The sequence below is a fragment of the Cervus elaphus genome, chromosome 13 (assembly GCF_910594005.1).
Source record: "Cervus elaphus chromosome 13, mCerEla1.1, whole genome shotgun sequence".
Taxonomy (NCBI): domain Eukaryota; kingdom Metazoa; phylum Chordata; class Mammalia; order Artiodactyla; family Cervidae; genus Cervus; species Cervus elaphus.
Genome location: NC_057827.1, coordinates 28,681,844 through 28,709,445, shown reverse-complemented (window position 1 = coordinate 28,709,445; position 27,602 = coordinate 28,681,844). Strand labels below are relative to the sequence as shown.

Below are 27,602 nucleotides of genomic sequence, written 5' to 3'. Positions count from 1 at the left end.
TGGACTATAGCCCCCCAGGCTCCTCTGTCCACGGGATTTCCCAGACAAGAATACTGGAGTGGGTTGCCATTTCCTCCTTCAGGGGATTTTCCCAACCAAGGGATTGAACCAGAGTCTCCTGCATCTCTGGCATTGGCAGGCAGGTTCTTTATCACTGAGCCATAGTGCAGCTGAAAAATAAGAACAAAATCAAAGAACCAGAGAGAAGGGGAGATGGTATTTTTCCTGCTCCAAGAACCAAGAGGTAGGCTCCTTGGAGCAGCCAAGCCAAAGGCAGCCCCACTCCCCACTGAGGATTCAGTGATGGGAAACAGCCTCACCCTGGGTCCTGAGGGCCATCATCAGGACAGAACTTCAGGCTCAGGCATACCAGGCCAGCCGCTCTCAACCTGGCATCCTGTCTCTCGTGCACACCCGTGGGCAGCCAAGCCCAAGGGTGGCATCCAGGGATGGGGGTGGGGTGGGGTGATCGCAACCAGCAGAGGATGGGAGGTCAGTCTTGAACATCCTTTGGGTAGGGACCAGCCTGTTTCTTGCTATGCGGCAGTGCATCTACCCACAAGATGGGCAGTTGTTCTTTGATGTTGCCCTGAGCTGCTGAAGTGGCTCAGGGCTGGACAGTCATCACATTTTTGCTCCCAAGTCCACAGCAACCCATACAGGCCAAGAAGTCACCTATTTTGGGAACTCCCTTGGTGGTCCAGTGGTTAAGACTCCACTCCCAATGCAAGGGGCCTGAGTTCCATCCCTCATTCAGGGAACTAGATCCCACGTGCCACAGCTTAAAAAAAGAAAAAAAAAAAAGATACTGTGTGCCACAAGGAAGATTTGTCACAGTCAAATAAATAAATTGTTTAGTATCTGGCCTTCTCTAGTTGCTCAGATGGTAATCTGCCTACAATGCAGGAGACCTAGGTTCGATCACTGGATCGGGAAGACCCCCCTGGAGAAGGGAATGGCAACCCACTTCAGTATTCTTGCCTGGAGAATCCCATGAACAGAGGAGCCTGGTGGTGGGCTACGGTAAACTACAGTCCATGGGCTTACAGAGAGTTGGACACGACTGAACAACTAACACAACAAAGCATCTAAAACATCCTTCTTTCTTAGCATCCTCCTGGAGCCTCTGGCTCACCCGTTCTCTCCGTAGGTGTGGGTTTCGTTCTTTCACGGTGAACTGCACTTCCTCTCTCAGTCTCTGTGCCCCTGTGTGCTTTTCCTTCTGTCTCTCTGTACTTCCCTGAAGCTCTCCCTCGTCCTTTGTCTCCATTTCCCTCATCTCCCAATTCCCACGTCCAGAGAAGTCTCATTTATTTGGCTGCCTGAAGTCAGGTGGGGTGATGACTCAGAATTGCCAGGTAGAAGTTTTACTTTCCCTTAGTGAACACTTTCTGCTAGTCAGTCAGGCAACGTGGTTGTACAGGCCAGCTCTCAGTGGGGAGGTTTACAAGCACAGAGGGAACACTCTAGTCATCTGAAGCGCTTACATTCCAGCCCAGGGCAGCCCTCAGTCCTGGCTCAGCTGGGCCGTTTCCTGGCTGGTGACCTTGGGCAAACCATGGTGCTTGCCTCCGCTTCCCCAGTTAAGTGGAGGTGATCCATTTCACACCTGGGGTTGAGGTGATAATGTGTGCTGAGAACCTGGCCTGATGCCCAGGGCCTCTGATTTCCCCTTTATCTACGGCCAAGCACCACCACCCCTCCCCGCTGCCAGCACTGCAGGTCCTTTGGTTTCTGCCCTGAAGATGCTCTGCAAGTTCTCCAGAGCTCACTCTGGCATCCGTAGCCAGCTTCTTTGGAGATGCAGTGGCTCTTGCCTGCTGTTATGGCCGTATGCACATCCCTCCAGCCAGTGGGCTACTTCACCTGCATTTCTAGCCAGTCGGTTATTCAGGGTCTAGGTGCTATCTCTAAGGATGAGAGATGCAGGATGCTTGTGGGAGAAAGGTCCCAGGACCTGAACTGGAATAGCGGCAATGGGGACACATGCCAGGCCACACAGTAGTGGGATGGACGGAGGGGTAAACTGACAGCTCGCGGTGGAGGGGGTGTGAGGGGCTGGGGAAGGGGCCTCTGGGAGCCCTGTCTCTGGTCTGAGGGACAGAGAACTGAATATCAGCACCTGTCGAAAGCCAGAGGACTCTCCTAGAGACTGCCCTACGGAGTGAAGTACGTCAGGAAGAGAAAAACGAATATCGTAACTTGACACATATATGTGGAATCTAGAAAAATGGTACTAATGAAGCTATTTGCAGGGCATAAATAGAAAGGCAGATGCAGAGAATGGGCTTGTGGACACAGGAGGGGACGGACAGGTTGGGATGAATTGAAAGAGTAGCACTGACATATATACACTGCATGTGTAAGACAGATAGCTAGTGGGAGGCTGCTGCACAGAACAGGGAGCTCAGCCCTGTGCTCTCTGATGACCTCGAGGGTGGGCTGGGGTGGGGTGGGAGGGCGGCCCAAGAGGGAGGGGGCATGTGTATAAATAAAGCCGATTCATTTTGTTCTACAACAAAAATTAACACAACATTGTAAAGCAACTATATTCCAATAATAAATAAAGTTTTAGATGTTAAAAAAAGAAAAAACAAAGCCAGATGTTTCTGAAGGCCAGATTCAAGCTGGGGCTGGGGAGGAGAAGGGAGGCGACTTTCCTGGCTTCCTTCCTCACAGTCAGTCGTCCAGCTGAGGTGAGGTGGCAGGGGGTTACAGTACACAGGGTGGCAGGTAGACATCTGCTTATCCGTGAAGCAAGACTGCTTAGAAAGAAGGTTCTTTTTAAAATTATTTATTATTATTTGGAGGATAAATGCTTTACAATATTGTGTTGGTTTCTGCCATACATCAACATGAATCAGCCATAGGTATACATTTGTCCCCTCCCTCTTGAACCTTCCTCCCACCTCCCACCCCATCCCACCCCTCTAGCTTGTCACAGAGCACCGGTTTTGAGCTTCCTGCGTCATACAGCAAATTCCCACCAACTATCTGTTCTACATACGGTAATGTATATGTTTCAGTGCTGCTCTCTCAATTTTTCCCACCCTCTCCTTTCCCTCCTCGTGTCCACAAGTCTGTTCTCTAAGTGTGCGTCTCCACTGCTGACCTGCAGAGAGATTCATTAGTACCATTTTTCTAGATTCCATATATATGCATTAACATACTATTTGTTTTCCTCTTTCCATAATATTTGTTTTCCTCTTTCTGTCTTCACTCTGTATAACAGGCTCTAGGTTCATTCACCTCAGTAGAACTGACTGGTGTGTGTTCCTTTTTATGGCTGAGTGATATTCCCTTGTGTACGTGTACCACAACTAGAAAGAAGGTTCTGCTGGGAGGGAGGGGCCTCAGCCAAGCCCACCACCTGCTTGCAGCTCTGAGCAGCCAGACTCGGGGGCCTCCACCAAGCCCGGCTGGCTCCTCCCCAGGGTGAGCAGCTCCGGGTCCCCCCACGGCTCTTGGGGGAAGGAAACTACGCCTGCCCTGGGAATGGCCAGGGCCACGGGTGAGTCCAGCCAGCTCTGACTGTACTGAGTTCCCCTGGGGACTCTTTGGGGACCCGGCAGCCCTGCTGAGCCCGTGTGGAGCTGAGAGAGCCTTGTTTTGGAGTTAGGACCCTGAGCCTCCCCTGGCCAGAAGTGCCTTCAGGTAGGGACCTTGCCTTTTCCATCCTTCACCCCAGCATCAAGCCCAAGATCTGAGTGGACGGTAGGTGCCCGGGGGAGGTGTTATTCTGGCTCCTTTCCTTTCCAGCTATGTGACCTTGGGCAAGTGGCCTGACTTTTCTACACCTCACATTTATCTGTGGTCAACAGATCACAAGACCTGTTCCACTTGATGCATTTGGGAATACACAAGATCACAGGGCTCCCAGAGGCCCCTTCCCCAGCCCCTTCTACCCCCTCCACTGGCATTTCATCGTATAGCCAGATCTCTGAACCTGGAGCCTATTAGACAGAGTGAAGTTAAGTCAGGCATGTGTGAGCTCTCAACCCCTGGGGATATGGGGAATGTGCTAGCTTGTCGCCTGCAGCTGCATGTGTCACCCGCTGCCTTCTCCAGGGAGGGGGGAGTGCCCACCGGAGCCTTCCCAATTCAGTTACGTGCGGCTGCAGCTGACATTTCATTCTACAGCCAGATCTGTTTCCTAGGAAACGAGTGAGAGACATTGACTGTGCAGCTCACACGCACATGCACACACACACACCCCCCGGGCTGCCACCAAGAATGACAATGAACAAAAAGACAGTAATGTCAGCGGAAGCAAAAAAATAAGTTTATGCCCTTGTGCTGTTGCTCCCTGATGCCCGGGCTGCAGGGGAGGGAGGAACAGGGGACAGCACTCCCTGACCACACAGTGGCCTGCAGGGCATCTTCTGAACAGGCAGGTTTTGGGGGGCCCCCTCTGCACCTCGCAGCCTCTCTCCTCCAGGGCCAGACCCAGGTGGCCTCCGCAGGTGGGGTCCCAATTCGTTGCTTATGCACCTTCTCTCTGACTGAGTCTGCTCCCAGCTTCCCTCTCCATCCTGAAACTGGCACCCTAGACTCCTGTCTGCAACCAGAAAGACACAGTCCTCCAGGCACACACAGTCTGCATGTCCACTCCCATCCTTGACTCCCTGACACCTGCCCTTTATCCTGCCAGTGCCTCCTCCAGTCTCTTACATCCCACCCTCCTAAGGTGCTCAAGCCAGAGACATGGGAATGGTCCTTCCACTCAGTTCCACCATGCAGGCCTCTCCTCCCGCCCAGCCTCAGCTCTGGCATGCCTTATTCCCACCCCTGGTACATGCCGTGCACTCTAGATGTCCATGCTCCCTCCATGTTCTTCCATCGACTGAAGTAAAACCTGGACAAACACCTCGTCCTCTGGGAAGGCCTCCTGCTTTTCCTGGGCTGAATCAGTGCGTGACTTTCCCTGGGCCCTTTTTGCTTACCTCCATGAGGGTAATGATCATTGCACTACATTAATGATAGCAAACATGTGGGCTTACTAGATTTCCGGTGTTCTAACAGCTTAACAGGTGTTCGTTCATAGAATGATATTACACTTGTGTCTATTGTTGGCTCTTTGCTGGCCTGGCAGTTTGGAGAGCAGACCCCCCATGTGACCCAGCTCTAAGTCGGCCACCAGCTCCCAACATGGAGCTGGCTTCTGGTGAGCTCTGCTAGGGTCTGTTTCTTGCTCTAAGGCCAGGACATAGTAGAATACACAGAATGTTTTTGTGGAGTGAATGAAATGAATGCTGCCCTGAGTGGGTATCCAGTTCCCAGAGGGGATGCTCTCTTGGTGTGTTTCCTCTGCCTTTCTCCCAGCATACCTGATGGTTTAAAACTGGCTTTTGTGCAGTCTATTGGCAAAGAGGGCTCTGTGGGTTTTGCTTCCTTCTTACAATAACCTAAGCATAGGTTCTATTACATTGTACAAAGCCTGCCTTAATCAGAGTTTGAAACTGCTAAATAGAATGGCATTGAGATGATCATAGATAATGAGTGCGTGCCTAGCAGATGTGGCAGCAGAGGGTTTTGCAAAGCAGCCAGATGGATGACAGGAGACGCCACTGATTCCCTGCCCATCACCCTGGTAATCGGGGCTGTCTTCTTTTTCTTTGGGCAGCACTATTTCACGGTTAACTTCAGCCACGAGAACCAGAAAGCCTTGGAGCTGAGGACAGAGGACGCCAAGGACTGTGACGAGTGGGTGGCGGCCATCGCTCATGCCAGGTACGCCTCGGCCACCCCAAGGTCCAGGCGGGAGACTGGGCCCCGTCCTGGGCAAACTCAAACCCCGGGAGGGGAAGACATGGAGAGGGAGCACATGGAGGGAACATGAAGCTGTAAGAAGGGCATCTTGACGGGTCCACCCTTAGAGACCCGGGGCTCTGATGTGCCTCTCCGGGGTGCACAAGGAACCAAGCGCCCCTGAGGAACAGCAGGGTGGCCTCCTGCCTCCAACCAGATGAGCTTCTTTTATTATCCCAGGAGAACTGAGTCCAATTTGATTGGATTATAGGGTTTTATTACAGGACTTCCCAGGTGGCTCAGACGGTAAAGAAGCCACTCACAGTGCTGGAGACCCGGGTTCAATCCCTGGTTTGGGAAGATCCCCTGGAGAAAGGAATGGCTACCCACTCCAGTATTCTTGCCTGGAGAATTCCATGAACAGAGAAGCCCGGTGGGCTATAGACCATGGGGTCACAAAGAGTCAGACACAACTGAGTGACTAAGCACAAGGTTTTATGGTCACCAAAAGCTAAGACTACCTGAGTTCTAACCTGGATACTGCAGGAATGTGCTGGTCCTGTCTTTTTTCTGGGCCTTGGTCTTCTCTATAGACTGAAATTCTCTGTGCTTAGATGTGCAGATTCTTGGCCAGCTCTTCCCCTCCTTCCCATCCATGTGTGCCCCTCTCTGGAGGGACTCACTGGGCCAGGTGGGGAGAAGAGCAGAAGGAGAGTGCATGCAACAGAGAAAACAGGGGCTTCAAACTGAACGGAGTCTTCCTAGGTTTGGGGGAAATGATGGGCTTGGGGGCTGGGGTGTGGCCCCAGAGCTAGCAATCCCCAGCAGGGCTGAGTACTCTCAGGGAGGATGGACACCCAGACTCACCCCTTCAAACAATAGACCTTTCTGGCTGAGTGGATAATGCTGTGTTTCTGTATCTACTTTTCTACAAAATATAAGCTTTTGGGAGCAGGGACCAAAGGCCTTATACAGACAGTTCAGTTCAGTTCAGTCGCTCAGTCGTGTCTGACTCTTTGCAACCCCATGAATCACAGCACGCCAGGCCTCCCTGTCCATCACAAACTCCCGGAGTTTACTCAAACGCATGCCCATCGAGTCAATGATGCCATCCAGACATCTCATCCTCTGTCGTCCCCTTCTCCTCCTTCCCCCAATCCCTCCCAGCATCAGGGTCTTTTCCAATGAGTCAACTCTTCCCATGGGGTGGCCAAAGTACTGGAGTTTCAGCTTCAGCATCAGCCCTTCCAATGAACACCCAGGACTGATCTCCTTTAGGATGGACTGGTTGGATCTCCTTACAGTCCAAGGGACTCTCAAGAGTCTTCTCCCACACCACAGTTCAAAAGCATCAATTTCTCGGCGCTCAGCTTTCTTCACAGTCCAACTCTCATATCCACTGGAAAACCATAGCCTTGACCAGACAGACCTTTGTTGGCAAAGTAATGTCTCTGCTTTTTAATAGGCTATCTAGGTTGGTCATAACTTTCCTTCCAAGGAGTAAGCGTCTTTTGATTTAAAATAGCTGTGAAAAGAAGAGAAGCGAAAAGCAAAGGAGAAAAGGAAAGATATTCCCATTTGAATGCAGAGTTCCAAAGAATAGCCAGGAGAGATAAGAAAGCCTTCCTCAGCGATCAATGCAAAGAAATAGAGGAAAACAATAGAATGGGAAAGACTAGAGATCTCTTCAAGAAAATTAGAGATACCAAGGGAACATTTCAGGAAAAGATGGGTTCGATAAAGGACAGAAATGGTATGGACCTAACAGAAGCAGAGGATATTAAGAAGAGGTGGCAAGAATACACAGAAGAACTGTACAAAAAAGATCTTAACGACTCAGATAATCACAATGGTGTGATCACTCACTTAGGGCCAGACATCTTGGAATGTGAAGTCAAGTGGGCCTTAGAAAGCATCACTATGAACAAAGCTAGTGGATGTGATGGAATTCCAGTTGAGCTATTTCACATCCTGAAAGATGATGCTGTGAAAGTGCTGCACTCAATATGCCAGCAAATTTGGAAAACTCAGCAGTGGCCACAGGACTGGAAAAGGTCCGTTTTCATTCCAATCCCTAAGAAAGGCAATCCCAAAGAATGCTCAAACTACTGCACAATTGTACTCATCTCACATGCTAGTAAAGTAATGCTCAAAATTCTCCAAGCCAGGCTTCAGCAATACGTGAACTGTGAACTTCCAGATGTTCAAGCTGGTTTTAGAAAAGGCAGAGGAACCAGAGATCAAATTGCCAATATCCTCTGGATCATCGAAAAAGCACAAGAGTTCCAGAAAAACATCTATTTCTGCTTTATTGACTACACCAAAGCCTTTGACTGTGTGGATCACAATAAACTGTGGAAAATTCTTCAAGAGATGGGAATACCAGACCACCTGACCTGCCTCTTGAGAAACTTGTATTCGGGTCAGGAAGCAACAGTTAGAACTGGACATGGAACAACAGACTGGTTCCAAATAGGAAAAGGAGTACGTCAAGGCTGTATATTGTCACCCTGCTTATTTAACTTATATGCAGAGTACATCATGAAAAACGCTGGGCTGGAAGAAGCACAAGCTGGAATCAAGATTGCCGGGAGAAATGTCAATAACCTCAGATATGCAGATGACACCACCCTTATGGCAGAGAGTGAAGAGGAACTAAAAAGCCTCTTGATGAAAGTGAAAGAGGAGAGTCAAAAAGTTGGCTTAAAGCTTAACATTCAGAAAACTAAGATCATGGCATCTGGTCCCATCACCTCATGGGAAATAGATGGGGAGACAGTGGAAACAGTGTCAGACTTTATTTTTTTGGGCTCCAGAATCACTGCAGATGGTGACTGCAGCCATGAAATTAAAAGAGTTACTCCTTGGAAGGAAAGTTATATAGACAAGGGCTCAGCAAATGTTGAGTGCAGGAATGCAAGGATGGATGGACAGAAGTTGGATGTTGAGTGTATGTGTGGGTGGTAAATGATGGATAAGTGGATAAATGAATAATAAATGAAAGATGGATAAGTGGTGAAAGTAAAAGTCGCTCACTTTTACTTTCAAAAAGTCGTGTCCGACTCTTTGCGTCCCCATGGAATTCTCCAGGCCAGAATATTAGAGTGGGTAGCTGTTCCCTTCTCCAGGGGATTTTCCCAACCCAGGGAATGAACCCAGGTCTCCCACATTGCAGACGAATTCTTTACCAGCTGAGCCACCAGGGAAGCCCAGATAAGTGTTAGAAGTATACACAAAGGGGACTTCCCTGGTGGTTCGGTGGTTAAGAATCCACCTTGAAATGGGGGGGACATGGGTTCGATCCCCAGTTGGGGAACTAAGATCTCACACACAGAGGGGCAACTAAGCCTACGAGCCAAACTAGAGAGTCTGTGTGCCACAATGAAAGATCCTGAATGACCTAATGAAGATTCCTCCTGCCACAACTAAGACCTGATGCAGCCAAAGAAATTAAAAAAAAAAAAAAAAAGACAGTAGCAAATGTTGGAGAGGGGGTAGGGTAACTATAAATCACACGATGCTGGTGGGAGCATAAAGTGGTTCAACCACTTTGAAAAATTGTTAGGCAGTTCCTTTAAAAGTGAAACATATACCTCCTCTGTGACCCGGCAGTTCCACTTCCTAGTATTTATCTCAAGAGAAATCAAAAGCATCCACAGAAAGTCTTACATGCAAATTTCCTTAGCAGCTTTATGCACAATAGCCCCCAAACTAGAAATAGCTGAGGTGTCTATCAACAGGCAGATGTAGGAAAGAACCTTGATGCATCCTTGTGATGGAATACCGCTCAACAATAAAAAGGAACCCACTGCAAATATGTGTAACAAAACAGATAGCCAGAATGCGGAGTAAAAGAGCCAGACACAAGACAGTACATGCTGTCTGATTCCTATTATCTGAAAGTCTAACAACACAGGCAGAACTAAACTGTGGTGACAGAAATCCAAACAGTAGCTACTTCTGGGGTGTGGATTGATGAGGAGGGGCACAGGGGAATTCTGGGGTGTTGGGGATTTTCTTTATCTCAATCAGGGCATATGCATGTATCCACCTCAATCAAACTGTACATTTATAGTCTGTGCATCCCATTCCCAAATTCCCCTCAAATTTGTTTAATAAATTATGTCTATTAGTGTGTTTTAGTTCTCTACTGCTGCAGAACAAATGTTCACAAACTTAGTAGCTTAAAACCATACCCATTTCTCACAGTTCTGTGGTCAGAAGTCTGGACTGAGACTTGGCTGTGGTCTCTGCACAGAGGTCATGGGCTGAAGTCAAGGAGTCAAACTTCTGACCTCGAAGTTCTGGAGATGTCTCTGCTTCCAAGCTCACTCCTATTGTTGGCAAGGGTCAGTTTCTTATAGGACCGCATCCCTGCTGGCTGGTGGTCAGGGAAGGCTCTCAGCTCCATCCTGTAGCACAGCAGTCTGGCGTTCTGTGCCATGTGGTCCCCTCCATCCTTGAGCCAACAGTGATTCACCAAATCCTTCTCCAGCCCCAAATCTCTGACCACTCCTTCTGTGACAGCCAGAGAAAGCTCTCCATTTTAAGAAGTTCATGTGGGGCCTTCTCTAGTGGTCCAGTGGTTAAGACACTGCCTTCCAGTGCAAGGGATGTGGGTTTGATTCCTGGTTGGGGAGCTAAGATCCGACATGTCTCAGGGCTGCAACTAGGACCCGGTGCAGCCAAATAAATATTGTACAAATTAGATGAATAAATAAAATAAAGGCTTATGTGATTAGGTAAGGCCCACCTAGAGAATCTCCCTATCTTAAGGTCAGCCCAAAGAGTGGGCGTCCCAGGTGACTCACTGGTAAAGAATCCACCTGCCAGTACAGGAGACATGGGTTCGATCCCTGGGTCAGGAAGATCCCCTGAAGAAGGAAATGGCAACCCACTCCAGTATTCTTGCCTGGAGAATCCCATGGACAGAGGAGCCTGGCAGGCTATAGTCCATGGGGTAGCAAAGGGTCGGACACAACTGAGTAAGGAACACATTCACAGAGGAGCATCTTCTGATCCTTTTCTGAGGGAAAGTTTTATTTTCAAAGAGAATGGGAAGAGAGGTTGGGAGAAGAAAAAGGAGAGACCAGAAGTCCCAAACCAATTCTGACTCCTCAACTCTTGCCAAGGCCACACTGGACTCAGACACAGGCTTTTTTGCTTTGGGCCAGCACATTTAAGGGGAAGATAAAAACTAGCTGCTGAGGCTACAGTTAGGTTGTCTAAGAGATGTGGGCATTTTGGCCCATGAGATAACTGCAGAGAGACAGTGAGCTGTCCCCGGCTGGTGTCAACCCAGAAGTCATGGCCACCCAGAAGCTCTTCAGGTCAGATGTTATTCGGATGGACAACCGTAGCACAGACTGAAGGGCTGAGAGAAGCCAACAGGGTCCAGTCTGGCACCGAGCGTGCAGGTCTAGATGTGTTTTCAGAGGCATCTTTAATTTGTGGAGCAGGTTGGCTGGCCATAGGTCTTCCATGGTGGCCTGGAAGGCTACAATCTGTGAGACCACAAAAAAGTCGGAGACGACTGAGCGACTAACACTTTCACTTTGACACAACATAGTAGAAGGTATGTACAACAAGGTATGTACAAAAATAAGCACATAGTATAGGAACAGGTATAGAGACACAATGTACTCTGCCGCTGTATGCATAGTAGTCTAGTATTATGGGATGCCTTTGGGCTATGTGTCTGTACAGCAATGTATAAAATGTAACACCAAGTGTGGCTTATGGTCTGGAACTCAGTAAGGAGAACTAGATGGAAACTGGACGGCCACGTGGAGAGCGCAGACCTGACTCTTTAGGAACTGTGGTGCGATTCCAGCTCCAGCTTCAACGCTCAGTGATTGACTGTCATTCAGGGGGGCAAGTCACCTCCCCTCTCTGGGCCTCAGTTTCTTTGTTTATAAAAGGAGACAGTTGGCCTTTCGTGATTCCGGAGTGTCCTTCCAGCTCTGAGAGTCTGTGAGTCTATAAAGACAGTGCTGCACAGAGGTGCAGATGGGCCTAGCGTGTGTTATACAGAGTCAAGGAAGTCAGAAAGAGAAAAACAAATTTCATGTAGTATCACTTATATGTGGAATCTGGAAAAATGGTACAGATGAATTTATTTGCAACGCAGAAATAAAGTCACAGATATAAAGAACACACTTACGGACACCAAAGGGGCAGGAGCAGGGGGAGGAATCGAGAGATTGGGATGGATATATATACACTGCTGTGAATGAGACAGATGACTAACGAGAACCTGCCGTACCGCACCGGAAACTCTACTCAGTGCTCTGCGGTGACCTAGAAGGGAAGGAGCTCCAAAGAGGAGGGGATATGTGTACACATATAGATGGATCACTTTGCTTATAGCAGAAACTAACACAACATGGTAAATTTATGCTCCAATAAATCGTGTTTTTAGAACAGGAAACTGGGGGAGGAGGAGGCAAGGGAGGCAAGCAGAGGAGACAGGGGAAGGGGAGAAAGGGAGGCAAAAACCGACCAAACTCTCCTGCCAATAAGACTCCAGATCCCAGTTTTGAAGCACCACTAAGAACAAACTGATGAAGGCTCTGAATCTTCACACTGGTGGAGCAAGGAGGAGAGACCAGCGGTGTGAAAACGGACTCCTTCCTGCTCTCGACTGCATCTCCTTTGCAAGTCAAGATAATTAAGCCTCTTGGGAAGTTGGGAAAACATTAACACCTGATACTCTAGTTTAAATTCATTATAAGAGATGTACCAAAGCCTTATTTTAACCAAAGAGTTCTCTCTTGTAGCTTGTGGTTTACCTCTAGAAGGGGATGGGGGAGCAAGCATGGAGCTTTGATTTGAGGATCAGGTGTTTTCCTCCAGGTACGGGCTCCAAGTCCTCTGCTCACCCTCTGCCCCTGCCACCCCCCTGAGGAGAAGCTGCCAGCTCTTTCCACCACCCCTCCCTGCCCCTTCAGAGCACCGCTGGGCAGAGTCTCCTTCTCTGACACCATCAAGGGACCAGTCTCCCGTGCCCACCGCCTTCGTCACATAGCCCCTCTCCTAGAGCAAAGCTGTTTCCCTGTCCTCAGCCTCCTGGGATCCTCATCTCCATCCTGGGGGCTTGTAGGGAAGCAATTATTGTCCCATTTTGCCATGAGGGTCTCCCCCATAAGTTCTTTGGGACTTAAAGAACTTGTGTGAAGCGGCTTCTGAGTTTGTGACAAAAGCCACTGTCTCTAAGCAGGCTCGCCACTGACCAGCTGCATCCAGGGAACCTGGAAGGTCACGTCAGTAGATTCCAGACTGAACAGTGTCCCCCCAGTTTAAGTGGGAGGTCCTTGAGAGGCAGCCGCTCCTGTGGGTGCAGTGTCCTACCTGCCCTTTCCCTCTGTCCACAGCTACCGGACCCTGGCCACGGAGCACGAGGCGCTGATGCAAAAATACCTGCACCTGCTGCAGATCGTGGAGACCGAGAAGACGGTGGCCAAGCAGCTGCGGCAGCAGATCGAGGACGGGGAAGTGGAGATCGAGCGACTGAAGGCAGAGGTGACCACAACCCCGGGAGCAGAGGAGGCTGGCCAGGGATCCCGGCCTCCAGCCTCACAACCGGGCTTCCCAGGTTCAGGGAGACACAGGGTGGGCAGGAGGGACCAACTCCCAGCCACAGCTGTGTCAGCCCCAAACTTAAAAGGTCGGGTGGTCAGATCTGAGTTCAAAGCCCACCTCTGCCTCATAACAGCTGCAACCTGAAGCAAGTCCCCCAGTCTCTCTGCACCTCTGTCTATGTTGTTGTTTAGTCGCTAAGTCATGTCCAACTCTTTGCGACCCCATGGACTGCAGTACACCCAGCTTCCTTGTCCTTCACTGTCTCCTGGGGTTTGCTCAAACTCAGGTCCTTTGAGTCGATGTTGCTATCCAACGATCTCATCCTCTGTCATCCACTTCTTCTCCTGCCTTCAATCTTTCCCAGCATCAGGATCTTTTCCAATGAGTCAGCTCTTTACATCAGGTGGCTAAAGCATTGGAATTTCAGCTTCAGCATCAGTCCTTCCAATGAATATTCAGGGTTGATTTCCTTTAGAATTGACTGGTTTGATCTCCTTACTGCCCAAGAGACTCTCATGAGTCTTCTCCAGCACCACAGTTCGAAAGCATCAATTCTTCGGTGCTCAACCTTCTTTCTGAAGAACAGGCTTTTTATCGTTAGCTGACAAGGTTGTGAAGATCAAGTGAGGTCACTGATTGGCAAGCTCCTGGTTACTCTGCTGACAACCACATGGACTAAGGGGGCGGGTGTGGGGCCAGAGTGTGGCTGGTAAGTCCTCAGAGTGTGGGCTGAGAATCAGCTCCAAGACGGTCCCTTCCTTCTGTCTGCTATGGCCGTCTGGAGGCTGGTTAAGTCTTCTAGAACTTCTAGAACTAGTCTTCTAGCCTTGCTAGGTTAAGTCTTCTAGACCTTCACTACTCAAAGTGTGATATGGCCCATCAGAAATGCAGGACCTGGGGTCCCACTTAGATATGCCGAGTCAGAACCTGCGCTTTAACAGCATCCCAGCAATTCTTTACCTGAGAGATGCTAACTCTCAGCCCTTAGATGCCCCTCGCCAGCCATTCTTCGCCTCCACACGATGATCTGATCACCTCTCACTGCCCCATCTCACCAGGAGGTCACAATGTGTGTGTTAATTGCTCAGTCATGTCTGACTCTTTGTGACCCCTATGGACTGTAGCCCACCAGGCTTCTCTGTCCATGGGATTCTCCAGGCAAGAATACTGGAGTGGGTTGCCATTCCCTTCTCCAGGGTATCCTCCTGACCCAGGGATCGAACCCCGGTCTCCCATGTTGTGGGCAGATTCATTACCATCTGAGCCACCAGGGGAAGCCCCCCAAAATGCAGGGGCATCAATTCTTCAGAGCTCAGCCTTTTTTATTGTCCAGCTCTCACATCCATACATGACTACTGGGGGAAAAAGTCATAGTTTTGACTATATGGACCTTTGTAGGCTACAGTCCATAGGGTCCCATAGAGTCGGACAAGACTGAGTGACTAAGCACACATGCACAGGGAACTAGATCCCACATGTCACTGCTGCTGCTGCTAGGTCACGTCAGTCGTGTCCGACTCTGTGCGACCCCATAGACTAGACAAGACCAAAAAACTTAAGGAAGGAAAAAAAAAGGAAGGAAGAACTGAGCTGTGTGGCAGCTATCTGAAAAGCAAGAACTACAAAGGTCTTTAGTAAAACCTTGGTGGGTAACAAAGAGGAAAACACCTGGGTTAATTCCACCATAAATAACTGCTCTGACTAAATGCATTCTGGACTAAAGACACTGCCTCTTGAGGAGGGAGCAGGATGGGGCAGAAGCTGATGCACCGTGTCTCAAAGTTGGGGTGGCAAGCGGGGTTTTTCTCTGATGGATCAAGGAAGCCAGACCACCGGTGGCGAGTGGGCAGGATCCAGCAGAGACACCTGGCTTTGAGCCTGGTCAGGCAGCCGAAGCTAGACTCTAGCCGGTGAGTTGGGCGTGAGCCAAAGTCCCCACCCTGCATGGCCTTCATCAGCAAGGGTCAACTGAGCAGACCCTGGATGTCTAGCAAGCAAACCAAGGTCCAAAGCAGAGCCATCTCCAGAAGAGACCTGCCAGGGTCAGAGAAAGGCTGCCTCCGTGGACTCACCTGACCCTTGCTCCAGGCAGAGATGGGCCACAGCCCAGGACTTGTGCGGGGTCCCAGGCTTGCAACTCCCTCACTAGAGCTTTGCCCCCGACCCTGGACCTGATGATCCTTGAACAGAGGCTCCAAGGCTGCCAGTGCTACTGTGCATGCAGCATAGCGCCTGACCTAATTGCATCTATTTTTTGCCCTGGTCCCTGCTGAGTGGATGTCCTGGAATGCCTCTTTCTGAGACAAGTGCCAGGTTTAAATACAGGACGGACACACACACACACATATAGCACACACACACACACACACACACACACACACAACCCACCATGCTAAAGAAAAAAAAAAATGATTCCACATGCAAAGCTCAAAAGTGGCAAAGAAAGCAGAAGGTGATAATAATCAGGTCGAATGTGGGTATTGACTGGGCATTCCTGCATCTCTCAGCTCTCTAAGAGCCTGCCTGTGCGTCTGTGTGTTCGCATTTGTTCCTCAGCCCTTTAAAATACAGATCAAAGAACCAGCCTTTATTTCACTGTGCAGATGTTCCCAGAGAATCGAAAGAAAAGGTGGGGGGTGGGGGAGAAAGAAGAAAAGCCTGTGTCGGCACTGAATATGTCTCAGTTAGATATTTTCAGCCGCTCTTCAAGCATAGGCCAGGGTAATTTTAGCAACCCGCGAGTGGAGAGCGGGTAACTGTTCCATTTTGCTTTCAGAGTGCTCAATTCGCTCAATTGTGAGAGCCCATTCATTCTGCAGTTCAGCAAGTGGCCTTGAGGGGACAAAGCCACGTGCTCTGAAGAGGAGCAGAGGCTTTGTGGCAGTGTTTGTGGAGTCCCCTGGGCTGTGTGGGGCTCGGTGACTGCGGTGTTTTCCTGTGGTTGAGGTTTTTGTCGCTGCTGTGGTTCTGACCCTTCTCTAATTGACTTATTTCTGTAGCCAATGACTATCTTTCAGGTGCCAGCCCCATGCTAGGCACCCAGAACCCGTGAATGAATGAAACGGTGTGGTCCTTCCCCCATAGATACCATAGTTGTGATGGCATACACAGGCAGTATCAGCATTTATCACTAGTGGCACTAGTGATAAAGAATCTGCCTGCCACTACAGGAAACCAAGAGACACGGGTTCAATCCCTTGGCTGGGAAGATTCCCTGGAGAAGGAAATGGCAACCCTGTCCAGTATTCTTGCCTGGAGAATCCTACTGACAGAGGAGCTTGGCGGGATACAGTCCATAGAGTTGCAAAGGGTCAGACAAGACTGAAGCGACTTAGTATGCATACATGCCAGCATTTTCACTGGAAAGTACACAGCCCTGGGAGCCCTGGTGAGGGATCCCCAGCAGAAACTTGCGGACTCTGGGGTGGCATGATGGAGTCCCACCAGGGAGGCTGCACCCCTGGCCTGTCCACCTGAGGAGTGCCTGAGGCCCCCGGCCACAGTGTGGCTTAAGGCGCCTCTTCTCCTGGGCGCCACCCTGTTGGCTTTATTCTTGCAGCTGGGCAGACCTGTCTGATCCCAAATCTGGCAAATATAGATTCTTAGATCAGCTCCAACGCTCGTTTAAAGGGCTGTTCCATTTTTCTAGGCCAGCAGTTCCCAGGCTGTGTTCCAAAGAGAGCTCCAAGTCAGAGAAGTCCTTCAGGGTTTTCCCGGGAGGGGACAGCCAAGCCAGCAGCACTTCCAACTGAAGTCCTGCTGGGGTTCCAGGACAGTTTTGTTTGAAAAGACAAAGGGACTACCCAAGTGTCCATTGATGGATGAATGGATCGCAAAATAGGGTTTGTACATACAGTGGATGTCCTCCCTAGTGGCTCAGCGGTAAGGAATCCGCCTGCCAGTGCTTGAGAACAGTTTGATCCCTGGGTCAGGAAGATCCCCTGGAGAAGGAAATGGCAACCCACTCCAGTATTCTTGCCTAGAAAATCCCATGGACAGAGGAGCCTGGCAGACTACGGTCCATGGAGTTGCAAAGAGCTAGACACTACTGAGCAACTAAACAACAATACAGTGGATATTACTCAACCTTACAAAGGAAGGGAAGTCTGACACCTGGTATGACATAGGTGAACCTTATGCTGGTGAAATAAGGCAGACACAGGTAGACAAATACTGTCTGATTCCACTTAGGCAAGGTACCTAGAGACATCAGATCCACAGAAAGTAGAATGGTGGGTGCCAGGGGCTGGGGAGTTAGTGTTTAAATGGGGACAGAGTTGGGGAGGATGAGAAAGTTCTGGAGACAGATGGTACAGATGGTTGCACAGCAGTGTAAATGAACTTGATGCTACTGAGCTGTGCACTTAAAACCGGTTAAAACAGTAAATTTTATGTTATGTCTATTTTACCACAATAGAAATTCGAAGATAAAGGAACTGAAGGTTTAGGAAGTAAGGAAGATGATCACAGATTTGGACCAAAGCTCCCAGATTACAAAGGGATTGCCTGCAGCCCTGAGGGTGCCCCGCCCAGGGTCACTCAGAGTCAGATCCCAGCTGCCCTGGACCCGGGTGGACGGGCACCAGGTCCAGTGCTAACTCACAGATGTCCGGCTTGTAACCTCGGGCGGACAGGAGCTGCAGTACCTCCGTTCTCATGGAGTTCGTGGGACGGCACTTGCCCACCACGCCGCACCTGGTGGTGCCTGGAGGGGTGGGACTTCCGCCGCTGCCGGAGCACCCCCACCCCCAGCAGCTGACCCATGTTTCTGTTGCAGATCGCATCTCTGCTCAAGGACAATGAGCGCATCCAGTCCACCCAGACCGTCACCCCCAATGACGAAGACAGTGACATCAAAAAAATCAAGAAGGTCTGTACCATCCCTCAGGGCTAGCAAAACTGCCTCAGTCCTCTTTAGAGAGCCCCACCCCCAGCACAGCCCCATGTCCATAGTGTCCCCCTGCTGTCCCCCTGCTCCCAGTGTGTCCCTCCACTTCCACTCCAAAGGCAGAACCAATAGCCCCTCACCTCTGACTGGCACCTCATCGAGCCATTTCTTTGGGCTGTCTCTGTGAGGTAGGGTGGTTCAGCCCATTTGATAGATAAGAAAACCCAGGTCCCAAAAGATGAAAGAGTGGATTGAGCCAGGGCAGGAACCCAGGCTATGAGACTCATAGCTGAGAGCTTTCCTCACGACCCTGGGCAGCCTCAGTGAGACCCCAGGCCACTCTTCCATCCTCCCAACCTTGCATGCCTGCCCGCCCCCCTCACCCCAGCCACTGTCCTGCAAACACTGCTTCTCCCAACTGTACCCTTTGGTGCCCAGCAGAGGTCAGCATGGCAACTGACCTCTGTGACACACCAGAGTTGGCCCAGCTGGTTTTACTCTGTTGGAGTCCAGGAGGGGTGGACATCTCAGGAGGTACCAGAAAGCTGCCCAGTGGCAGGGATACTGACCAGCACCGTGGGCCACCCTGTGGAGGGGAAGAACATGGTCTGTGTTTGCAGCTGGCCAGACTTGAAGCAGGGGAGCCTGACTCACCCTAAGAAAAACAAGTGAAACCAGAAAACCCTTCTTGTTAAGAGCATAAAAGGACCCCAGCACCATCCAGACCAGAAGCTGCAAACTGGCTTCCCACAGGCCAAGTTCAGCCTCCCAGCGTGTTTGGGGTTTTTAGCCCATACGGTGTTTTTTTTCCCCCCTTTTTAATGTGTTGCCAGTGCTATAAACGCTAAACATTTCACATTAAAAAAAAAAGTCTATATTTCTGGTTTCTCAGAAAATAGAAAAAGCTAACATCCATTACGCACTTTCTATGTGCCAGACACTATTCTAGGAGATGTATGCAGATTAATCTCTTCCGAACTGAGAGCCCTCTGGAGTTTGATTATTATCTGCATTTCACAGATGAGGGTACAGAAGCCCATAAGGGCAAAACGACTTGCTCAGGTCACACAGCCAGGTATTGGCAAAGTGACATTTAAACCCCAGTCGCTGAGCTCCAAAGCCCACATCCTCAGTCACTGGAACACACCATCTCTTGGAAAAGCAGGAGGTCTTGCAGCCCCAGGCCCACCTCCTGCACACAATGTCTGCTGGCTCTAGGCCAGGTGCCTGCCCACCTATGATCCATAGGACCCCCTGGTACCCCATGGACATTGGACTTGCCACCAGGGGTCTGAACCAAGCCCTACCCACACAGGGATGTGCAGACCTGCCTTCTCTTCCATGGCCCCACTGGACTTCCCGGCCCATTTTGAAAGCCATTCTGGTGGGAACACTTGGTTAAGTCCCAGCTGAAATGCACTGTCCTCCTTTTATTGTCACCCTCCTGGGGCCTCTGAGCGAGGCTTCCTATCTTCAGAGAGAGCTACTGTGACAAGGTCAGACCGCTCCTCCCCAGGGCAGTCGGCCCTGGCCACAGGTCTGCACTCAGAAGGCCACACTTGCTGTTCATGGTGAGTGCCCTTTTCAGCTGATAGTGTTTTGATGAGCACCTCAACAGGCATCCCCTGGATCCCCAGGATCCCCCCTCCGACCCAGCACCATGCAGCACCCTTGTTCCTGGGGCCCTGGTCCCTCCCCGTGTAGCCCCTGAGCTTGCCCACAACTCAGCAGCAGGAATGGTGAGGAGCCTTGATTGGAAGCATGCAGATCTTCACACAGTCCTCTGAGTCTGGGAATCAAGGCCCTTCCCAAGTTATCACCAAAATGAGGCCAAGCCAAGCAGCCCAACTCAAGTGACCATGTTCTTTTCTCCCCACGGAGGCAGGGGAGAGCCTCTAGCGGCGGCCAGTGAGTTCCAAGCATGAGATGAACTCATCTGCCATGTTCAGTTCAATGTGATAATCGCCCTCTGACCAGACAAGCTTAAATGGAAACTTCTGGGCTCTCAGACCAGTCATTAGATGAGAAGTGTGAGCTCCACCCAGCACAGCCTGGCAGCTCTCTCTTCTCGCGGCCCCTCCCATGGTGGGGACTTGGAGCCGCATTTTCCCTCTGTCTGGGGATGCTACCAGAGCAACCTGGGGGACCTGGTTTGAACACAGAGGTCTGGGGTGGGGCCTGGGGTTGGCATTTCTAACAGAATCTCAGGAGATGCAGCGTAGGCTGATGGGCGGCTCTCCTGCCGGTCTCGGCACCCAGGTGCAGAGCTTCCTGCGGGGCTGGCTATGCCGGCGCAAGTGGAAGACCATCATCCAGGACTACATCCGGTCGCCGCACGCGGACAGCATGCGCAAGAGGAACCAGGTGGTGTTCAGCATGCTGGAGGCCGAGGCCGAGTACGTGCAGCAGCTGCACATCCTGGTGAACAACTTCCTGCGCCCGCTGCGGATGGCCGCCAGCTCTAAGAAGCCCCCCATCACGCACGACGACGTCAGCAGCATCTTCCTGAACAGGTGAGCACCTGAACCTCAGTCCCTGCCTGCACCCACCCCCACCACCACCACCACCGCTGCCTCAGAGCGCTTGGCCAAGGTGGGAGGAGGGAGCCTGGCCAGCAATGAACTTGACCACAAGCTCTCCTCTAGTTCCCGCCAAGTGTGGAGGAGGAAACCGAGCCCAGAGAGGAAGGCGGCCACCTGAGGTCTCAGGCCTAGAAGCCAGTGTTCTGACCCTGACGGGCAGGATACAGATAGAGGCCCACAGAGTAGATGTCTGAACCCAGGGGTTCAGCTGGAGCAATGTCAGGAGACGTTTTTGATTGTCAGAACTTGGTGAGGGGGTTAGGGGAAGAGTTTGCAAGTAGCATCTAGTGGGTAGAGGTCAGACATGATGCTCAACATCCTGCAGTGCACAGAGCAGTCCCCCCCACCCCAGCAAAGAATTATTCCACCAGAAATAATCATGCCAATACCCTGGTGGTCCAGTGGTTAAGACGCCAAGCTCCCACTGCAGGGGTGCAGGTTTGATCCCCAGTCAGGGAGCTAAGATCCTATGCACCAGAAAAAAAATCAATCAATAAAAATAATCAAGCCAAGGTTGAGAAACCCTGGATTAAATGTTTCCTGTATTGAGAGGCGGGTTCATTGCCACTGGCACCACGTGAGACGAGTTGAATTACATGTTTACAAATTATCAATCAAGCTACAAAAAACCAAGCGTATTCCATCCCTCTACCTTAATATCATCGTCATAATGATCAAGAAACAGGCCTAAATTTTTAGAATTCTCAGGCTCGTTAGAGCTCAGCTCTGTACCATGTTACCCACATACCATATGAAAGTGGTTACTTTTCCCAAATGGTGACCCTGGGCGTTTGTGTGGATTTGGCAGTGCCTCAAAAGGCTGAACTGATGGTTGCCCTTCTGCTGTCCACCTCTTTTGAAAAGGAAAGTCTTAGGAAGTGGCTTAAAGGAGCTTTGTGATAGCCAATAAAATGGAGTAAACTAGGTAAAAGCAACAAACATAAAAACATCAACAGAGTGCTATTTCCAAACGATTCTCATCTAGGAATTAAAGTAAATCATATGTGCTTCAGGTTATTCATTCAGCTGCACTTCCTTTAGCATAGTCATCGTTCAGTCACTTCACTAGTTCCAACTGCCTCATCCAGGTATTATGCAGAGATGTTTGGGACCCGGGGTCACCTCCCCTGGGGCCTGCTCTGCCCCTTTACCTGCCAGGGTGCTGTGGCAAGTTTAAGGACTTGTGTGTCACCCGGGAGGAGATGGGGGAGCCAGTGGACACGGGTCTGATTCTGAGGGGTTGAGCTGAGATGCTGAAGGTGGCTGGGAGAAGGACCAGGCTGACATCATGGATGTGGAGGAGATGTCAGAGTACAGGGACATGGTGGAGGTGGGAGCAGAGGAGGGGAGCAGCTTCTAGCCTCAGAAAACCTTGTAGAAACTGAATCACTGGGCCTTACAAAGTTGCTTTATTTTAATGTATTTATTTGGCTGTGCCAGGTCTTAGTTGCAGCATGTGGGATCTTCCTTGTGACATTCAGGCTCCTAGTTGCAGCATGTGGGCTCTAATTCCCCGACCAGGGATCCAACCTGGGCTCCTGAATTGGGAGTGCAAAGTCTGAGCCACTGGACCAGTTGGGAAGTCCTGAGCGTGACTGCCTTCTTAGCGTTCACACCTCACTACATGAGCCACTGTGTGCACAGGACAGTATAAGGGTCGCTGTCTTAAACACTTTGCTTTTTGTGAGCAGAGACCAGCTTAATTGTTTTTTTCTTTAAAAAATAGCAGCACTGCACAGCTTCTGTGCATGACTGAATGTTCTGGACTGCCCTCACCTCATTAAGTTTTGCAGGGCCAGCTTTATGCCAGGCTTTCTGAGCACTTGGCCCGAGTGATTTCCAATCCTGGGAGATGCCCCATCAGGCTGGCACCAGAGCTCAGAGAGGTGATGGATGGGATGTGCTCGGGGTTCCAGTGGGCTGTGATTTTAATCCAGTTCCGTTTTACATCAAGGCCTCTGCTTGCCCCTGCTGCCCTATTAAATGATGGGCTGGATCTTCGCTTACCCCCATCCTCCTTTTCCCCAACGTGTGCTCATCACAACCCAGGTCTTGGAAGGCACTGCCCCCACCCACTTCTGCGCTATTGAGAACTTTCTGTTGTGGGTGAGCCCAGCCTCCCCTCTTTCTGGGGAAGTGCCTCCCCTCTTGCTGGGGAAGTGCCTCCCCTCTTTCTGGGTAAGTGCTGTGATCTCTGGGGTCTCCCTGCCTTGGACCACAGCACAGAGGTCCGTGTGTACCACAGGCCAAGGGCAGAGGCTGCCAGCCCACTCACTAGAAGGCATTTCTACACGTGACTTCCCCCTGGGTTTGCTTTTAGACCAAAATGAATTCAGTGATTCAGCCACACTAGAAACCTGATGCTACTTTGGTGATTTCATTTGCCGGAGCGCCTTAAAAGAAGTCCTTGAGAAGAAAGAGGCCTCTCTCCAGGCTGGGAGATTCCTGGAGGGTGCTACGGAGCTGGGGAGGGGGTTAATTGTGTGTTTCTACAATAGTGGAGGGTGGAGGGGAGGGGAGGAGCAATCTTGGAAGTAAACACCTGCAGCAGGTTTTGTTTACCCAAGACAATGAGCACAGAGACTTGGACTGTTTCCCTTTAATAAAAACATTGCCCTGCGACATGTGCTGAGAACCACAGGCATGGCCCCGTGATGAGAGCATCCCGCCCGGGTGACAGATGGTTGATACCTTGATGCCGCTCTGATTGATCAGCGGTGGCTGGGAGTCCCAGGCTGAGAAGGATGGTGAGGCTCCGTGGGGGAGTGTGCTGCCATCCATTCGTCATGTCTGCATGGGCTGGGGAGTGAGGAGGGACGGGTAGAGGGCAGGGCAAGAGTGAAGAGGCCTGGTTCTGCCGCCCTCCTCCGGCCCCAGATCTGAGAACGGCTTGGGTGAGTTACACTCCTTTCTGGGCTCAAGAAGGGGACCAGAAAAAATGAGTGCTTCCCAAGTAGATAGGTCGCTTCCTCTCCCTTGAATTCTCCCCACCCTACTGTCCTCCCTGTTTTCCTTATGACAACTCTCTCCTACTCTTCCTTCATGTTTTTCTTGGATGTCTCCGATCACCCCATGCCCCTTGTCGCCATTGGCTTTCTTTTCTCTGGTTGTGTGCTTCCAGGGCCCCCTTTTGTAGCATTCATCACACTTAAACAATGGTTTCTTTTGTGTAGATTCCCTGCTGCACTCTAAGTGAGCTGTGGGGAGGGATAGGGCCGGAGAATACAGTTGCCCTAGCTGTGCACTGCACAATTCAGGGACAGCACTCACATAAACTGGGTCTCGGCAGAGTTCTGTCAAGGGCCAGATGGTAAATATTTTAGATCTTGAGGGCCAGAGGGTCTCTGTCAGAAGCAGGTGGACTTAGGCAATCCTAATGATTGGTTGAATGAGTGCGGCTATGTTACAGTAAACCTTTACTGATGGATGCTAAAATGGTAATTCTATATAATTTTTACTTACCGTAAAATACACTTTTGATTTTTTTCAACCATTTAAAATTATAAAAGTCCTTCTAAATGTGCAGGCTGTACAAAAACAGAAAGTGGGCCGGCATTCTGGATGGCAAGATTCCATGTCACAAATGTCATTTCACCCAAAACATGCTATGAAGTTAATATAATTGCAATTGAAGTTCAGCCTAGCAGAGTGATTTTAAAGTCCATCTGAAGGAATAAATACATGTAAATTGATAATCATGTTCTGAAAAAAGAACAATGAAAGTAACATTTCCTACATTAATTAAAATATATTGTAGGCTTATAAATATATTAAAAGTAACAAAAACAGCCTGACATTATTGCCATAACAGGCCAATAGACCATCAAAGTAAAATAGAAAGTTCAGAAACAGACATACCCATGTTTGAGAATTTAGTGACAATAAAGTCAGCTTTGAAAGGCAGGGGAAACAGCTGGAGTATTGGATAAATAAAATGGGGCAGTTGGCTAACCAAACTGAGAGGAAGATTACATTTATATCTTTTATTCACAAGCTACACCAAAGTAAACTGGAGTTAAGTATTTTTAAAATTATTTATTTATTTTGGCTGCACTAGGTCTTCGTTGCTGCGTGGGCTTTCTCTAGTTGCAGCGAGTGGGGGCTACTCTCTAGTTGTGGTGCTTAGGCTTCTCTTGTGGTGGCTTCTCTTGAGGCTCCTGGTCTCTAGAGCACAGGCTCAGTAGTTGTGGCACATGGGTTTAGTTGCTCTGAAGCATGTGGAATCTTCCAGACCAAGGATCTAACCTGTGTCCCCTGCATGGCAGGTAGATTCTTAACCACTGGACCACAAAGGAAGTCCCCTAGTTAAGTAGTTATATGTAAAAAATAAAATTATAGATGAGTGTGTATGCAGTCTAGGAAAAGACATGCTCAAAGCAGAAAAAAAAAAAGAAAAGAAAGAGAATGGTACACCCCATGGCAAAGTAGAAAAACTTTTAAAGACACTAAACACAAAATCAATGGAAAATAGCTGAAAAAAAAAAGTCTGCAATGTAGATGTTCGATTGTACACTTAACATGAAGAGTTAGTTTAAATTAATAGAACCGAAAATAGTAAATGGACAGGACTTGGCAGTTCTCAAAAGAAGATGTTCAAATGGCCAATACAAAGGAAAATGGAGCCTTCATCAACTGTATTTTTATAGTCCCGGCTTATGATGTTCCTACTGTGCTACTCTACCAGTCCGTGCCTTGTTGGAATCTAAGAGGGTGGGTTTCCTCCCTGGTGTTTCCGGCAGCCGTATAAGGGGACTCCCTGGGACTGGGGCCCTGAGTCTTGCTGTCAGTGCTTGGGGTCATTCGTCACCTCCTGGCTCCTCAGGAACCCCTGATAGTCTTTCTACCTCCACCCTCCCCCACCTCAGGGCCCACGTTCGCCCTTCTGTGCACTACCATGCACCCCGGACTCGTCTCATTTGAATTTTCCAAAGGCTCTTCCCATGTGGATGACTAAAGCTCTTCAGATTGGCACAGTGCCTATTTATCTGTTCAATAACTAGTTCAGGGGCCATGGACAGGCAGAACCAGCCTGGTCACAGGTGCATCTGTTGCAGACTCGAGGCCTGAAAACTGAAGATGACTTCAGCCATCAAAGGGGAACCCTAGTCCAGAAATCACTGTGTCACCACCCCTGGAGGCCTGTTCTCTTGGGACTTTAGGGAAATGATAGTTAATTCATGGTAATGACTGAACCACACTCAGGAATGAGAACTCGGAATGTTTCCACGACTTTGTTGTTCAGTAGCTCGGTTGTGTCCGACTCTTTACAACCCCCATGTACTGCAGCACGCCAGGCTTCCCTACCCTCTACTATCTCCAGGAACTTGCTCAAACTCATGTCCATTGAGTCAGTGATACCATCCAACCATCCCATCCTCTATCATCCACTTCTACTTTTGCCTTCAATCTTTCCCAGCATCAGGATCTTTTCCAATGATACCTGTTAAAGGCCCCCCTGGCCCCAGCCCTTCCCTTCTGAACATCCTGGGTGTGTGATCAGTACAGGCTTTGTTCTGCAGTGCCCAGGCACTGTGTTCTGTTCTCTTACCACTACCACCACCCCACCTCTCAGCTTCCTTCTCCCTTTTTCTCTTGCAGTCTTTCCCTCTTTTCTTTCTCTCTTCACACAGTATGTTTTCTCTGCAGAGTGGGGGTGCTCAGGGCATTCCAAACCCATCTGGGGTCCAGGAGCCCCGTGCCTCTCAGGCCTTCCGTGCACGTGAGGTCCAGGCCCCTCACTGGCCTCCTGTGCCTCGCAGCCCAGGGGCGCCCACCCAGCGCCTTCCACCCTTTGCTCTTGTCCTGAGAATGAGACCTCAGGGTGGTGGGGGTTTGCCTTCAGGGCACAGACTGCCGGGAGAACGGACAGCACCCCAAGCTGGAAAACACCAGGGCCTCAGTGACCACCCAGGGTGCTGGGAGAGCCTGGGTGATGGAGCAGAGAGTGTAGCCATGGAGGGGTGGTGATACGGCAGAGAAAGACAGAGAATGTTCCAGGAAGAGGGGAAGACAGGGCCCAGAGCACAGAGTCCCAACTCATGGGAGCTCACTCTTCCTCTCTGGGCCTCAGTTTCCCTTTCCATGAGTGGAGCGCACATTAAAAAAGAATTTTTTGGCTGTGCCACAGGTGGGATCTAGTTCCCTGACCAGGGATTGAACCCCGTGACCCCTGCTTTGGAAGCACAGAGTCTTAACCACTGGACCACCAGGGACAAGTCCCTATACTTTGGCAAATTTGGTTCTTTTGGCTTCCCCTGTGATTCAAAGCAAGCCCAGACATGCTGGGGAGACCCCCAGGTCTTCAGGGTGTAGGAGCCAGGATGATGAGCAGGAGCAAGGGAAGAACAGAAGGAGGGGGGCCCTGCAGAATGGAGCAGAAATTGGCCCATCTCTTGGGTTCTCTGCGTTCTCACAGATTGGCTGTTCTCTGGAGCCAGCCACTTGGGGAGCAGTGGGCAGAGAGGAGGGTGTGGGAGAGGAGCCACGGCAAATGTGGCTGCCTGGGAAATGTTTTGAGGCCTAATGAGAGTATGTGCACCCCCAGCATTCCAGGTAATAACAAAGCAGGCACTTTAGAGACTCTGGGTTTCTGTCCTTTCCTCAGTGATTTTTTTTTTTTTTTTCCTTTTCTAACCTTTACTCAAAAAGGGGCTGGTGGAGAGCTAACGTTTGCTGAGCATCACTCTGCTCTAGTAGATGTACAATACTTTCAGAAGAACCACATTTCACCTCTGTGTTTTCCATGGAAGGACCTGTGGTTCAGAGATGTTAGGCATCTTGCTCAGGGTCACACAGCTGGGAAC

The 27,602-nt window shown here is 50.1% G+C and overlaps 1 protein-coding gene across 3 annotated transcripts in view; it reads left to right on the top strand.

Moving 5' to 3' along the window:
- Positions 1 to 27,602, top strand: part of RASGRF1 (Ras protein specific guanine nucleotide releasing factor 1) — a 102,524-nt gene that overhangs the window by 18,276 nt on the left and 56,646 nt on the right. For all 3 annotated transcript variants that reach the window (XM_043922500.1, XM_043922503.1, XM_043922501.1), the window contains exons 2-5: positions 5,624 to 5,730; positions 13,122 to 13,269; positions 18,107 to 18,199; positions 20,477 to 20,730. In XM_043922500.1, coding sequence (XP_043778435.1) covers positions 5,624 to 5,730; positions 13,122 to 13,269; positions 18,107 to 18,199; positions 20,477 to 20,730 — 602 coding nt within the window. The remainder of the gene's footprint in view (positions 1 to 5,623; positions 5,731 to 13,121; positions 13,270 to 18,106; positions 18,200 to 20,476; positions 20,731 to 27,602) is intronic.